Genomic DNA, 15,417 nt, shown 5'->3' with positions numbered 1-15,417 from the left:
TTTGATAAAAAGAGTATTCTCCTGAATCAATGACTCAGTCTGTGAGTTCTCAAGAATCAAAGAAAATGTTCAAAAGGATTGGGCTCTGGCCCTTAATTAACAGAGAAATGGAAACACCAGGGGGAACAACTACATGTACAACAGTGCTGTATATACTATACATTTATATTACCGCATATATATAGACCAAAAAATAAGCTATATGTATATATATATGAATGAATGAATGAAGTTTATTTTTCGGTCTTGTTTACAGACAAATCAAACACACCTGTGTGGACTTGCAAAAAAATAAAAAATCACAAATGTACATATTCAAGGCAAGCTCACACACAAAATCCAAAATCAACGACCAAAAAAAAGGAATAGGCTGAAGCAGCACATGCTTATTTTTGCCTAACTGTAACCATGAGATATAATAGACGGACAAAATAGTTATATTTAAAATATATAATCTTTATTAAATATTGCAGTATAAAATACCCCCACCGGCCACATATCCTTTACAAATTCTTAAAAACGAAATATATTTTAATATAAGAAAGAAAAACTTGCAGCTACGTGGCGCAGTGGGCAAGGCGCTCGCAACGAATGCTGGAGACCCCGCTCTCCACATTGCTTTCAGTTTAGCTGGTCGTCCACAGTAATACACATTGGCCGTATTACGTGGAGGGAAACTGAAGGGTGGGGATCGGGCGTTGTGGACAGCGACTCCTACAGGTCGGTTGGTGCGCCTGCGCAGTAGAATCAAGAAGCGACAGGGGCGGGGCCCCTCCAAAGCCCAGACCCCCGACGCTGAAAGATCGAGCCGCGCAGGTGAAAAGATGCGACGGCTGTTACCTCGAGTATCGGAGGGGACTCGTGCTATGTATGACTTAGTCCACATTGCAGCCGGCTTGTGGGAGGCAAGAAACAACGTGCGAAGACAGGGGAGGGTTGAATTGGACGATATGAAAATTGGGATGGGAGAAAAATAGAAAATGGGAGAAAAAGTGGATAAAAAAAAAGAAAGAAAAACTTAAAATATGCTGCAAGATAGATTTTTTTTAAGAAAAAAACAAATGTTTGATGTTTTACTCAAAACCGTACTCCTGAATTATTTTATCCTTTAAAGCTTTTTTAAATCTCCCCTGAGAAGTAGGCATACACAACTTCAACCCGTCACTTCAAACCTAAGGCTATTCCATAATTTAACTCCCAAAATTGAAACACATCTAGCTTTTACATTAGTTCTTACCTTTTTACATGTTTTAAGAATACATAACCCTCTTAAATTATACTTTCCTTCTCTTGGTTGAAAGAGACATTGAATACAAACTGGTAGGCTTTTACTCTTAGCACGAAAAATTATTTGCACGGTTTTTATGTACACCATATATAAAAAAAATTATGTGCAGGACTTTATGAATAATGGATTTGTCGATTCAAGATAACTAGCTTTGTTTATTATTCTAATAGCTCTTTTCTGCTCTTTTAATAATAAGATCTATATTTGTTTTATAAACATTCCCCCAGACCTCAACACAATATGACATGTATGGCACAACAAGTGAAAAATACAATATATGCAAACATTTCTGATTTAACATAATACATATGTGTCTCAATATACCTGCATATAATCCTCATATATATCTACTTATACACCTGAAGATAACCCATATAATATGTATGATAGCATGTACAATAATGCTGTATATACTGTATATAGGCCTATTTTAGTCTTACTTACTGTGTATATATATCCATCCACATCTGTCTGTACATACCTGCACATAATCCTTTTACATATCTGTAGATACTATAACTATATCTGTATAGCCCTTACCTACTTACTAGTTACGCTGCTGGCCAGTATGACTACTAGTACCATACTGTATTTTTACCTGTATCACTGACTGTACATATTACAACTCTGTGTATACATCTGATTAGCACTACACTCAGTAGAGTAGTACTAATTTATAGTAATTCTGTACATTGTATATTACTATTGCACTTTACTGTTACATTAGCACTCTGGTTGGATGCCTAACTTATTTTCGTCGTACTAGTTTGTGCTGTATAATGGCAATACATTTGAATAGGGGTGGGAATCACCAGTTTCATCATGATACGATACGATATCGATTTTTTGGACAACGATACGATATTTGCCGATATCACAAAGTCTCTCACGATACAATACGATACGATTAGATTCAGGTGCCTGCGATCGATATGAGATGATATCATATGCCCATTTAACACAATCAGTAACATTTAAATCAACAAAAAAAAGGTAATGAAAATATCATTTGACATTTGTATTTTTGAGCTCTTCCAGACATTTAAAGGAAAATCAATCTATTGTTTTTAATACAAATAGACCTCCTGTTCACTGTAAAGTGCCACGTTTTTATATATTGAGCTTTAAACTTTAAGCTACATTTTTTGGAACTCAAAACTCACAACCTCCCTCTCCCAAACCGTTCCTACAACAATTTGTTGATGTTGCATGATCATGTATAGGCCTACATTTATTATGTATTATATTGTTTATGTTTAAATAACATTTAAACATCAAACTCCTCTGACCTCATCTGGTCTTTCCAAAGACACGCACACACACACACACAGAAAGGGAGAATGCTATGCTGTAACATCTACACACACGGAGCTACTGCTGTTGTTCTTGGGCGGATATGAGACTCGCCACAGGATTTTCAAAATAAGAGTATCGATATGAATCGATCTTATTACATCGCATCGATCCGATTCGATTGTTGATAATTACATCGATGTATCGATCTGGATCGATGTATCGTCCCACCCCTACATTTGAATCTAATCTAATCAAAGTACACCATGTGGCAATGAACCTGTGGAAGGCCGTATTGTGACCCTGATGTAAACAAGACGAAAGTCTTTCTCTGGTCTGCATCCCCTTTAACAATTGTATGTGATCATTATATGATTTTCTGTACCCGCAAAAAGCTAAAACAGAAGGCCGGCTGTCACAAAACAGTCACATCTAGAGACCTCAAAACTTACTCTAGAGAGGCCTTTAACCTAGAACTGGGGAGCTTGGACTGGTCAGATGAACTCAGTGGTACACAGGTTGAAGAAACATGGCTTGGATTCAAAACCAAATTCACAGCAATACTCAACAACATGGCACCGATAAGAACCACCAGGGTTAAAAATCGCGCTGAGGCATGGATGCACACTGAAATACTGGCCGCTATGAAAACCAGAGACAAAAAATGCTCTGAACTTCATAAAAGTCAGACAAAGCTTTCCAAAAGCTCAAACAGTGAACTCCAAGCCCACGTGGTTGAACTAAAAATCCAAAGAAACAGACTAAGAAATGACGTAAACACCATGATCAGAACCGCAAAAAGAAATTTCATCAACGACAAAACTGAGGAAAACAAAAACAAACCCCGCGAACTTTGGAAATTACTCAATAATCAACTAGGCTGCAGTAAAAAACTTAAAACCAGATTCTCAAACATAAACATAAAGACGGACAACACGCTCATCACAGACAAGCTGGATGTAGCCAATTACTTAAACATCTTCTTCACAAACATAGCCACAACACTGGTAAACAAACTACCCTCCCACTCAGGGCATTATGGGGTAGAACACATAGTAGCATACTACAAAAACCTAGGGGTCCACAAAGACGATTTCAAACTTGAAATGGTAACAACCGATGAGGTACTCAAAAAATTTAGCGCCCTCCAACCTAACAAGGCCACTGGCCATGACAACATCCCCTCCAAATTCCTCAGAGACGCAGCAGCCGCCATCACCCCAGTCATCACACACATAATAAACCTCTCTATAAAACAGGGGCACGTCCCCAAGGACTTAAAAATTGCGAGAGTGACCCCTCTACACAAAAAGGGCAGCAAATTAGACCCAGGCAACTACCGCCCTGTTTCTATTCTTACCTCCATCTCGAAAGTCATGGAGAAAATAGTCTATGAACAGGTCGAAAAGTACTTGGCGGAAAAAAATCTAATCTACGAATTCCAATCTGGCTTCAGAACGTCCCACTCCACTGACACATGCCTCCTCTATTTGAACGACCACATCAAACAAGAGGTGGACGCGGGCAAATACTGCGGCATGGTCATGCTGGACCTACAAAAGGCCTTCGACACTGTCAATCACTCCATTCTAATGGACAAGCTAAAAGCAATTGGTTTTGATAGCTTATCAGTGAACTGGATGCAATCCTACCTGGAGGGGAGAGAACAGATGGTAGAGGTAAACGGTACTCTATCCCCCCCCCCTCACAGTGAGCTGTGGTGTTCCACAAGGAAGCATACTAGGACCGCTACTCTTCCTAATTTATGCAAATAACATGTCGTCAGCCTGTGACTGCAACTTGTTCCTGTTTGCGGACGACTCAGCCCTGCTGGTCTCTGACAAGAACAAATTGCAGGTTGAAAAAACCCTCAGCACGGAACTAGGCAAAATCTGCATATGGCTCGCTGATAACAAACTATCATTACACATGGGCAAAACAGAGTCCATTCTCTTCGGTTCAAATAACAAACTCAGCAAGACCGACGGATTCTCAGTTACAGTGGGTGACAATATTGTCACAAGGAAAGACGAAATTACCTACCTGGGTTCCATCCTAGAGGCAAATCTTTCCTGTGACAAAATGGCATCCAATGTAATAAAAAAAGTCAACCAACGAACTAGATTCTTGTACCGGATCTCCTCTCTGGTAAACAAGAATACCCTGAAGACTCTGGCAGGAGCACTCATTCAAGGGTACTATGACTATGCGTGCACCTCATGGTACCAAAGCACCTCAAAGGCGCTTAAAACAAAATTACAAACATCACAAAACAAACTGGTCAGACTACTACTTGACCTGAACCCCAGAACCCACCTCACCCCTGCCCACTTTGCCAACCTAGGATGGCTTAGAGTAGACGACAGAGTACAGCAACTTGCAATGGGCCTGGTCTACAAGATACACTATACGACCGGGGTGCCCATGTACATGTCAAAATACTTCCCAAAGGTCAGTGAATACCACAACCACTACACCAGAGGAAGCTCAACAAATCATGTTAAACCCAGATTCGGCTCAAACAAGGGACTAAACACGTTTCGCAATTATGCCACAACAATGTGGAACGCCCTACCCAAAGCTGTAAAGGAATGTGAATCCCTGCCCACATTCAAAACCGCTCTTAAAGAGCACCTACGGGAGGCTGCAATTCGAAACTGGCCACCGTAAATGCCCAAAACCCCCACCACCTCCTAATAGACAGTCTCCTCACCACCGCATGTATATATTCCCTCCCCGCCGTATGTATATTTCCCTCCCACCCACCCACCCCCTCCTAATGTACAGTCCCCTCCCCATCATATGTATATACTCTGTCAGGATCTAGGGGTAACAGTACTGTATATACCGTTATGTCACAAATGTATCAGTACTAAATACCTATATGTCCCTATGCCATAAATGTCATGTATGTTGTGTATGTCATAAATGGCTATATGAATTGAAAATGGGGGACCCTGATGGAAACAAGACAAACGTCTTTCTCAGGTCTGCATCCCCTTAACAATTGTATGTATTGAGCCGTACTGTATTGTACCCATTCTGCAATCTGTTAAATAAAGTTTTCATTCATTCATTCATTCATGTATTGAGCTGTACTGTACTGTACCCATTTTGCAATCTGTTAATAAAGTTTTCAATCAATTCAATCAATCAATCAATCAAGTCTTGGAAGCGCCGCAGTGCCACCGTGTGGCGATTCTGAAGCTATGTCAGCAGCTTGTTGTGAGCGGTGGCCTCCCTCAGCTGGCGCTGCAGATCCCACACCTGGCTGACCAGCTCTTTGGTGCGGTGCATTTGGGCCGACTGGATCCTCTGCTTCCCCCCGGTGGCTTGGTCGGGGGGAACAAACATCAAGGCATTGCGGTTCACTGCACAGCTTTTCTTCAAGTATATACTCTCTTTTTTTAGACTCTTCTTGTATCAAAAACAGTACTAGTAAATCTGGTATGTCATAAATGTATAGATGTAACAGTACTGTCTTATCTGTATGTCATGTTATGATGAATTGAAAATGGGAGGCCCTGGTGTAAACAAGACGAAGCTTTCTCTGGTCTGCATCCCCTTAACAATTGTGTGTATTGAGCTGTACTGTATACCCATTCTGCAATCTGTTCATACAATTTTCAATCAATCAGCAGCCTGGCTGTGATTTCCCAGCTAAACAAGGAAACACATTCAGATGCTCCATTTGGAGCTCTCTTTTTTCCGTTAAGTGCCGCCCGTATCACATATGGGTGCATACATTTAGCAGTGGAAATGTAACCCCTCACCCTGGCAGTGTTTGTGCCGAGCAATGTCGTAGGTACTTATTGTATGTCAGCCTAAATGGCACGCTATTTGTGCAGTTTATGCATTAGGCCTAGTGGCCTGCCCTACAGTATGAAAGCAGCAACACAGATAGGTCTGGTTATAGGGTGAGGTGTTAGAACATTACCATGTACCAGGCTGTACCCCCCTCCCCCATGCTGCTATGATGCCTGAACTTCCCCAAGGGGATCAATAAAAGGAATATCTTATCTTATCTTAAAGTAAGCAAGCCACATAGCCAGACCTGCATAGCTTAGCTAATGTATAGTGTTAACTTACTTACTTCCATTCAGTTTGTTTATCTTCAATGATTGACATTGTTTCGCCAGTGGCAGTTGGTTACAAGGGACTATTTGGATAGACGCTTTAGTTGCCTCGGTAACTTCCAGCGCGCTCTCGTGGAGTGGAATGCTGGGCAATGTAGTTGTAAATTGAATGGTGGGAAGCGACAACAACTGGAAGAGAATCTGTGCGCTGAGGAGTAGGCTAAGTTACTTTGTTGCAGAAAATGGGGTACTCCGTACTCATGTTTCACAAGCCGCCGTGTGATGCGATTGTATGACAACTTCGTACAATAGGCTACGCTCATCATCTTGATTGTCGTATCTTCCAGTAAACACTAGACAAGGGGAGAACGTGTCCTTTTTGGACAGTGGAGAGTTGTTCCGTCCCGTGTGAGTGCGGTATAGGAGATACAGTATGTGAAGTTACCGTTAACAGCCATGACCGAAAACATGAGCGGCTCAGTGGTTATTTTGATACGATGCTATCTCGTTGTTAACTTGCAAAATCAAGGTAACTTTTCTCAGATCAACTGATGATGGAGGAAGATGAGGTAACTTATACTTTTTTTGTCTGTTGTAATACTTTGATTCAAGACCTACTGTACTGAAATTGATTGATTGATTGAAAACTTTATTAACAGATTGCAGAATGGGTACAATACAGTACGGCTCAACACACACAATTGTTAAGGGGATGCAGACCAGAGAAAGCCTTTCGTCTTGTTTACATCAGGGTCCCCCATCCCCCATACTCTGACAACTTACTTATTTCTAACTTGATAGCATTTACAGATCCGAATCAATTCAGAACACACACATACACACGCGCACACACGCACACACACACACACACACACACACACACACACACATTCCTGCGTCTCAGCATGCTAAAATAAGATGGGGGGATGAAAAAATGCGAGCATTTCTAGACAGCTGCACTTATTCCTTTTGGCCGCAGAGCAGTTGCCTCCATAGTTGGCTTGCAAAGCCCCTGTGAATGAACAGCAGATTTAAATAGAGTTCCTTCTGCATGACTGCATTCAGACTTGCAGAAGGACAATCCTTGTAAAGATGTGTTGATGAAATAGAAGAGACTATTTGATGAATGTTAGTCGACAAAATCCCACCACTGTTTCTTATCTATTTTTAATATACATTATTTAACTTTAATTTAACTGATTAAGAAAACTGCCTTTTGAAATGTTGTCTCCTATTCAATCAAATTATCCTCAAAGCTCACAGCCATCCATCAGCATGAGGAGCCATTGTTTCATGGTTGGACCGTGTCCTCAAACTTTGCCCTGCAACATCTCCACTTGTATAGCCTGAATGACATGGGTGTATCTGACCTTGTGTTCCTATTTCTACCATGCTGTCCCCCCAGAAGCAAGAGGAACTGGAGCAGGTCGCCTGCTGGCTCCAAGCAGAGGGAGCTGCTCCTGATGCTCCTGTGAAGGAGCAGCTGTGTCTCCTATGGCGCTCCCTCCAGCACAAAGAGAGCAGACTGATTACCGTGACACACAACCTGGAAACCCTGCGCTCACGACACTCTGTAGAGATGACCGAGGTGAGTGGGGTACCGTGCTTTTGACCTGTCATTATGACGCTACCGTATTAGGACCTGTCAAGTCTGATCAGCACAATGTGTGTTCGGCAACATAACACCAGGAATCATGTTGTGGGTCCCGTATGACAGACTATGGATTGTTCATTCCTGTCCTATTCCTTGAGCATGCACTGGTGATACTCTGGTTGACTTGTGTTTGTTATCCAAGCCAAGTGAGTAAAGTGGTATAACTTTTTTTTTTCAATCAGAGGTTTCAAATACAATTTGAAACAAAGCTTTTATTTCACAATATAACAAAATTCGAGAAGTTTTGGCGATGACTCCGTTTGATGTGGTGGCTCATTCATGGGGTACAATGAACCGCCTGAATAGCTGAGGAATAGAACCCCCCTCTCCCAAATTAAGTGTAGGCTGTCCCTCCTGGGGTTGTGAGAATGAAGACTTAATTAATGTTCTTATCTGTAAGAACACATCAACAGTAACAGCTTGGGTGTGTTGTCGCAGGGAAGGTTATACAGTACTGTACGTGTTCTGAAGGTCCAGATTAATGATTAGAATTCAACAAAAAGGTAGATTAGGCTATCACCTAAAGTCCACGTTTATTATTTGCTTTTTTTAATCCACTTTTTCTCCTTTTTCAATTTTTTCTCCCATCCCAATTTAGCCGTGCCAATTCTCCCCTCCCCTGTCTTGAACATTGCTCGCATATGCCCCCCACTGGTCAGTTGTAGGGAGGATAGAAGCCTTGCATCACATGTCCCCTCCGATACATGTGGAGGCAGCCTGTCACATCTTTTCACCTGCCAGCGCGGACTCTCATTCGGCGAGGTGTAACGTGTGGGAGGCTCACTGTGTTGGCTTCTTTCCATTGTCAATCAATCAATCAATCAATCAGTATTTCCATCAAGCCACTAGACTCTTTAAATAGACAGTTCTAACTCGTTTCTTTCCTTAAATTACTCAGTTCGAAGTGTTGCTTGGCCTCCGATGGTTTCGATGATGTTGCGATGTGTTTGCTCAAAATAAAGTACCAAACATTTGCACATGCAACAATAGGCCTTTACAATATTCAAAAGAAAATAGGCAAAACTCAAAGAAAATAACAAACAACTTAGGTATTCTTTCTTTCTTGATAATGCTTATATAACTTTATAACTTAAAGGGTATTTGTACGATTTGTATGTACGTGTAATACGAAAAGGTACGTTATGAAAAGGTAGGAAAGGGTATGAAAAGATATGAAACGATATGAAACGGTTAAACTGTTTCCCGACCGCGTCTCAACAGGTTGCCTTCATTGCGGCTTTAGCGCATGGCGCTGTGGGATTTGTAGTCCTTTATAGTGCGTTGACTACAGACGTCACAATTAAGTGGCTTTTCTTATAAAAATCTAAATACTGGCTCTAACATACTGGCCCCTATTGTTATGGGCATCTTTAATAACAATAAACAAAAATTCAAAAAGAGCCAGACAAAGTCAAGTCTTCATATTCTATTTGAGATAGACAGGATGTCTATCATCAGTTATTTCCTTATTCTAAGGTGGGCACCAGTAGGCATATTTTGCTTATTGGTCTTTCCAGCGTGTTGGTTTTTGTTTTAGTTGTTTTAAGAAGAACCCTCCGAAGCAGTCCTCCAGATTCAGGACGCGTCTCCATAACTCTTGCTATTAACCAGGATCCACGAGGTGCATTTGAATCTATAATTAATACAATGTCTTCAGGTATGAAGTTCCTTTTGATGCGATTCCATTGCTGTCTTTCTTGCAAAAGTGGTAGATATTCTTTGATCCATCTGGTTGCCAGCGGCGTCTTGAGTATATATCTTGCTGATGGAATAAGCCTGGGGGCAACAAAGGTTTGACCTTGAGGTGTAGCAAATGGTTTGGTGTGAGAGGTTCCAAGTCATTTGGATCATTTGACACTGTAGTTATTGGTCGGCTGTTGAGAATTCCTTCAACTTCACTGTTACGACCCCTGTGAGTCTAAGGGTAAAGGGCTGTAACATAACAGTTGGTTGACAGAAAAGATGGACCAGGTTTGTAAACAACAATGATATTTATTGAAAGATGCAAAGGAAGCACATGTAGCTCAGGGGTGAGCCCAGGCCAAAACAACAAACAAACACCACTATACTCCAAATAAACACAATCTAATCTATGGTAAAAGAGATTACATTACCTAAACTACTCTTACCTAACCAAAACAGGAGAAAACAATGTCCAAAGGAAATGGCAGCTCACCCCATCTGTGCTTCCTGAGAAAGAGAGAAAAACACATTAATTATACAGAAACAAAAGCAGAATATATACAAAAACAAACTGTGGCTAACAATGCTCTCTCTGTGGCCATACACACACAAGGAAATTACTACTAAGCACCAAAGGCAATAAACGAAATGCAATACTGTCAAAGTTACAGGTTTACCAAAAACACAACATGCCTAGCCTCATGCCAGAGAGAGAGAAAGACTGAAGTGAGAAGCCATGTTTTAACAGGTGTGGGGTGATCCATGATTGGGTGGTGTGGATTGAGTGTTGGAGTCTGAAGCCATCCACCAATCGGTGCTGTATTGCAATAATGGAAGAATTGACCAATGGTGAAGGGAACAATGGCTGGAGGGAGGAAACAAACTGGAGAACACACACACATGGAGACACACACTGGGGAATATATACATTGGGATGTAACATACTGTTACAACTGTTGAAAGGCTTTCGTCGTCAAGTGTTTGTTGTTTTGTGATGGATAGCAGAATTTTCTTTACAAGCCGGATTAGTCTTTCCCATACTCCGTCATGATGTGCTCCGTAAGGAGGATTGAAGGTCCATTTCACATTTTGCTGGAGAGCTTGTTCTATTTAGCTCAGATTCCACTCTTTTATAGATTCCTTCAGCTCTCTTTCAGTGGCAACGAAATTAGTTCCATTGTCTGACCTCATCTCCAATACTTGTCCTCTTCTGCTGATGAAACGTCTGCAGGCATTAATGCATGAATCTGTAACGAATGAGCTACTTCCAAGTGCACCGCTCTGGTTGTTAGACAGGTAAAGAGAACTCCATATCTTTTCACAATGCTTCATCCTCTTTTCACTTCCATTGGGCCAAAGTAATCCACTCCAACATATGTGAATGGTGGTAGGTCTGGTGTAATTCTGTCCTTTGGCAGATCTGACATTTTTTGTTCTCCTGCATTTCCATGCATGCGTCAATCTGCACACAGTACATTCATATATTATTTTTCTGGCTAATGCATTGGCACATGGTAGTATTTTTGTCTTAACCTGGATAACATATGATTCCTTCCACTGTGACCAACTTGTTGATGAATATCTCGAAGTATGGTTTTAGAGACATCAATCAATCAATCAGTCAGATTTATTTATATAGCACATTTCACATGACACGTGTCAACCAAAGTGCTGTATAGAGGGTAGATACACATAGATACATATTGACAACAATCACACTCCGTTTTATGGGAGGGCACACAGGCAAACACATAGGAAAACAGGGCATGAGTCAGTGAACGGGAAAGGCTAGTAGGTAGAAGTGGGTTTTGAGCCTCGATTTGAAGGCATGGTGGTGTTTTCCAAGAATGGTTGGGTGCTTTGCTTCCTCAGGCATTGCCATTTTGTTTAGCCTTCCTCCAACCTTTACCAATTAATTCTCGTACACTGGACCAATTTATACAGTGTACTACTTCCTTTGATAGGTTTTCCCCTTTTCAAAGTGTCCACTTCCTCTGGAAAAGACTGTTTTTGACAGAAGCACAACACTGCTGCTTCAGCTTTATCCAAGTTATCCTTAGAGAGTGTGAGACCTCTCATAGAGTCTTTAAACACTCATCTCCTTCTCAATCAGCTTTATTCGATTTGGTTCTTGTGCTTGAATAGAAGTAAGTACTTCCTTCCTCTTCTTACTTAAAAGCAGCAAGAGGTGTTTTACTTGAAGGAACCATGCACAACTGCTTTTTTCAGTTTCCTCCAATCAGAGTAGTGACGCACTAGCTTGCTTGTGCCATTTAGGTCAGTTGCAATGGTTGGGTTAACATTGAATTTTCCCTTCTTTACCTCCAGATCATCAGGATAGCTGTCATTGACCAGTTTAAGTGCGTCCGGAAACTCAGGCCATTTGTCCTCAGGTTTTTTCAGAAACAATGGACCATTTATCCAATTCTCACATTTCAAGAACGATTCTGCTGTCAATCCCAGAGATGCATAATTTGCTGGATTCAGTTTAGTGTTGATGTATTTCCACTGTGATGTTGCTGTTGCTTCTCTTATCAGACTGGTTCTGTTGGCTACAAATGTCTGAAACCTTAGCGTTTCATTCATGATGTATCTCAGAACAGATGTACTGTCAGTCCAGAAAACAGATTTGCATAATGGGATTTGCAGCTCGGTTCTGATCATCTTGTCAATGTGTACTGCCAGTACTGCTGCTGTGAGTTCCAATCTTGGGACAGTGACTTTTTTCAGAGGCACGACACATACTTTCCTGACATGAAGGATATGTGAACGTCTTCGTCTTCATTTGTCATCTTAAGGTAGGTGACAACACCGTATCCAATCTCGCTTGCATCACTGAAATGGTGCAATTGTGCAGATTTAATTTGTGAATATTTCTTTGGTTTGATACATCAATCAATCGTGAAGCTTTCTATCTGCTTTAATCCCATGAGCCATCTTTGCCACTGTTTCTTGAGAGCCTCCGGGATTTCTTCGTCCCACCCACAATTGAGTTTGCACAACTCTTGTAGGACGTGCTTTGCAGCGAAGATAAATGGTGAAAGAAATCCAAGTGGGTCATACACAGAGCAGACTGTTGAAAGGATTCCTCTCCTTGTGGCTGGTTGAGATTTTAAGCAGACTTGAACACATCTTCCTCCACATGCCACTGTATCCCTAGGGCTCTTTCTATTGGAAGACTGTCTTGGGTCTCTAAATCCAGTTTTTTTTTACCTCTTTGGGTTTTTCACTCTTTAGGATGGAGGTCAGCACAGTTTTACTGTTGCTTGTCCACTTTGTTAGATTAAAACATAACTTCACAGCTTGATCCGCAGAAGCGACAGATTTTAAGCAGTCATCAACATAGAAATGTCTTCCGACAGTGTCAACAGCTTCTGCAGAGAAATCATCTTTGTTGTCTTCAGCGGTTTTAGTGAGAGCATAGGTTGCACAACTTGCTGATGAAGTGGCACCAAATAGATGTACTGTCATCCTGTACTCAGCGAGAGGTAAACTGACATCTCCTCCTGGCCACCAAAGAAAGTGAAGTTAATCTTGATCGGCAGGAGCCACCTTGACCTGATGATACATCCCCTCGACATCAGCCATGAAAGCTATCTCCTCTTGTCTGAATCGAATGAGCACACCAAGTAGCGTGTTGGTATGATTGGGACCCTGAATAAGCTTGTCATTTAATGAACATCCTTGATAAGATGCAGAACAATCGAACACTACACGAATCTTGCCCTTCTTTGGGTGATGAACCCCATGATGTGGTATGTACCACACCTTTCCTCTCAGGTTTGAGCTGCTCTTGGGGCAATAGCTGAGCGCAACCTTTTGCTATCACAGCCTCCAAGAAAGTTTTATATTCATCCTGGAAAACGTTCCTTTTGAATTTTCTTTTGAATGATTCTGCTCTGCAAGTTTGCGATTGTTTGGCATCATGACATTCTTCTGTTTAACACTTTAACTGCCGGAGGTTAAATTCATGACCATGCATGGGTTGCCAGCTCTATTTGTCTATGGAGAAGTTCCCCTTCTTTGCAGGGCTATAACTTTTTAGATTATATTGCTAGATTGCCATTATTAGGGCCCATTCAATGTCCTATATGTAATGTTCAGGGTGAAGCAACGTTAAACTTTTTCATTCACATATTCATACTAAAGTATGGTCTAAAGTATAAGTGTTTTCATCTCTTTCTGCAGCTTTCTCCAGAACGTGATCTATAGCCCCAAATGCATTATATTGGTGATGAAATACAGTTTGATGGCAATCGGCGCGATATAGAAAATTCCAACTGGACATGGTTCTAGAAGTTACTACACGTCATCTGATGTTGACCGGATGGCCGAGGGGGCGTTTATAATTCCGTGGGCAGCGTTATACCATTCATCTAATGTGGGTCATATGTTCATCAGATCAGTTAGTATAGAAGACATCATCACAACCTCTCTCATGCACCAGCAGCTCACCTATGGCTGTCACTGATATCCGATTAACAACAGCACATGAAGTATTCTCAGATTCAGTGGTTTCCTGATTCAGTCCATTCACAACCCAACCTAGGACTGTCTTAACAGCAAAGGGTCCTCCATTCTGACTGTTTATTATTTTCCACGGCTCCATCAGCTTTGGTGCATTTGTTCCTATAGGCAACCCGATTTCACAATCCAATTCAGGCAACTTAATCTCTCTTAGATATTTCCATTTATTTATGGCCTCTTGAGTGGGAATATGCTCTTTTCCAGCAGGAATCTCCTCTTGTGTGTACACTTTAGGCAGCTGATAAAAATCATTGCCTTCGATGCAACTCACTTCAAGACCTTTGACAAAGGAATCATTTTCTCCTGACCCATTGTTTTTAAGAGGATTTTTGTTCTCTTGGCTTTGGCATGCAAATCTTGTTGAAGCACTTCAGTACAAAAACTTGCAGTGCTTCCCTGATCCAAAAATGCATACGTTTGCACAGTCTGGTTTGAGTTTGATAACTTTATTTGAACTGGAATAATTGGTAGGGTTTGTTGATCACCGGCCCCAGTGTGGTTTCTGCCATTTAAAGAGACTAATGCACTACTTACAGAAGCTGCTTGGGCGTATTTATCAGAGTTGTCTTTTTGTTCAATCCTTTTCTTGTAGATGTGCAGTATTGTTGGATGTTTCATTGAACAAACTTCACATTTCATTCTTTTCTTTGCTTAGATGTCCTTTTGTTAGACAGCCAAAGCAAATTCCTTGTGCCTTTAAGCAGTCAATCTTGTCATTGTGAGATTTTTTGTTTATCTTACTGTACATGTTTCAGAGGTGTGTGTTCTCCTGCACAAAATACACAGCGCTTCTGAACAGTAATGCCTTTATGGTCTGACTAGCTGTTTTGGAAAGGTGTTTGCTCCTCATTGACTGGTGGGCTTGTCACAGTAGCAAAACGACTTCCCTTATACCC

At 41.2% G+C, this 15,417-nt stretch overlaps 1 protein-coding gene across 1 annotated transcript in view; it reads left to right on the top strand.

The window, feature by feature from the left end:
- The first annotated feature begins 7,072 nt into the window (after positions 1–7,072).
- Positions 7,073–15,417, top strand: part of LOC311231261 (uncharacterized protein) — an 89,485-nt gene continuing 81,140 nt past the window's right edge. Inside the window, exons 1-2 of the mRNA XM_084317814.1 lie at positions 7,073–7,226; positions 8,063–8,245. Of these exons, the coding sequence (XP_084173940.1) occupies positions 7,209–7,226; positions 8,063–8,245 (201 nt within the window). The 5' untranslated portion in view covers positions 7,073–7,208. The remainder of the gene's footprint in view (positions 7,227–8,062; positions 8,246–15,417) is intronic.

Source organism: Notolepis coatsorum (genome assembly GCF_963971535.1).
Source record: "Notolepis coatsorum genome assembly, chromosome: 6".
Taxonomy (NCBI): Eukaryota; Metazoa; Chordata; class Actinopteri; order Aulopiformes; family Paralepididae; genus Notolepis; species Notolepis coatsorum.
The sequence above is the reverse complement of the archived record's forward strand: the minus strand, read 5'-3'. Positions and strand labels throughout refer to the sequence as shown.